A 1,322-nucleotide genomic window follows, 5' to 3' on the forward strand; every position below is an offset into this window, starting at 1 on the left:
TTCTGTATTAAGACAGACTGTTATATAGCATATGCACCGTGTACATGATTGTATTAAAACACAATGCCATTGTAAAACATTTTTCAAGTCAATATTATTCTTTTACAATACAGTTTCATTCAGGATCATCTTTTAAGTCAACAGATATTTATATTGAATTCTGTCTTAATTTTTTTAACTTGTATGCTTAAAATCATTGACAACTTTACACAGAGTTACATGTTTTTCGGTGCTCCATGTTACATTTCTTTCTATGCTCGTTGTTTGTTTTAATTTATCCAGTCATTTAATTCAGAAATTAAGTGATGTAAGCAAGTCACTGCTGAAATTGACAAAAGATGCATGTTCACGTCCAACTGTGAAATTAAAGATGTTTGCCGCATCAACAACAAAAGTTATATCAGACTCTCTCTTTGCTTTGGCATGCTTACCACTCTTCCCATGTTTACTTGTGGCCTTGTCATAAACATCACACAGATCACGTAAATATTCTAAGCATTTAACCCATCTTCTACATCCTTCAAATGTTATGTTTGCTCCCATTTTCCTACTTTGGTCTTTCAACAAATGAACGTTAATTTCAACCAAATTGTCATTCGGTATAAGGTGACCAACACCTCGACCCATGTTAAAAGACATGTTCCTTTTGTATTCATAGGCTTCCTTTTCAGACAAGATAGATATGTAGTATGCAAGAACCCTCCACATCCATAACCTGTATTTAATATGATGCCCTTGATAAAAATGAAGCATTTTATACTTAGCATATCTGATCAGTCTGTTTCCATCTCCCATTTTATATGCATCCTCTGTATCCCTGAAAAGAAGACATACTTTCACGAAAGCTGATGCTACATTAAACACTCCATAATAAGATGAACTGTTGCTGGAAGTATGTTGTGGAGGATTAATGTTAATACTAGTATTATGCTTTTCTTTCAGATGTCTTTTTAGCCGGTGGAATTGTTTATATTTTTTTTCACAGTTTTCATGTGGACATTTATATCTGCCTGTTAAATCTAAATTTGTAAGGCTATCCATTTGTGTTTGCATGTATTGTAACTTTTATGTCTTCTAAAATAGCTGGTACTTTTCCAGAGCCCTCCATTGTATAGATTTTCTAATATATTTTTTGCCACACCATTTATCCACTCTAGCTGTTTTTCTGTAGATGTCTGTTCAATAAATGGTGGTATTTTTTGTTGGAAAAGAATTTGAATCTTTCATTCCAAAATAGTGACATGTTGCTGCAATGATGTGACCAACTAAATATCATCTATGAAATTTTTGCACTGTCTTTATGAATATGATGTCTAATTTCA

The 1,322-nt window shown here is 32.7% G+C and overlaps 1 protein-coding gene across 1 annotated transcript; it reads right to left on the minus strand.

The window, feature by feature from the left end:
- Window positions 1–291: 291 nt before the first annotated feature.
- Window positions 292–1,041, minus strand: LOC132729119 (uncharacterized). Its single transcript, XM_060714861.1, has one exon. It carries the CDS (start codon window positions 1,039–1,041, stop codon window positions 292–294), a length of 750 nt encoding a protein of 249 aa, XP_060570844.1.
- Between the last annotated feature and the right edge of the window lie 281 nt (window positions 1,042–1,322).

Source organism: Ruditapes philippinarum, unplaced genomic scaffold (genome assembly GCF_026571515.1).
Source record: "Ruditapes philippinarum isolate M1 unplaced genomic scaffold, ASM2657151v2 ctg1250_1_1_1_1, whole genome shotgun sequence".
Taxonomy (NCBI): Eukaryota; Metazoa; Mollusca; class Bivalvia; order Venerida; family Veneridae; genus Ruditapes; species Ruditapes philippinarum.

Coding starts and splice junctions, on each gene's coding strand:
- LOC132729119 (XM_060714861.1), bottom strand. CDS start 1,041: ATGGATAGCCTTACAAATTTAGATTTAACAGGCAGATATAAATGTCCA.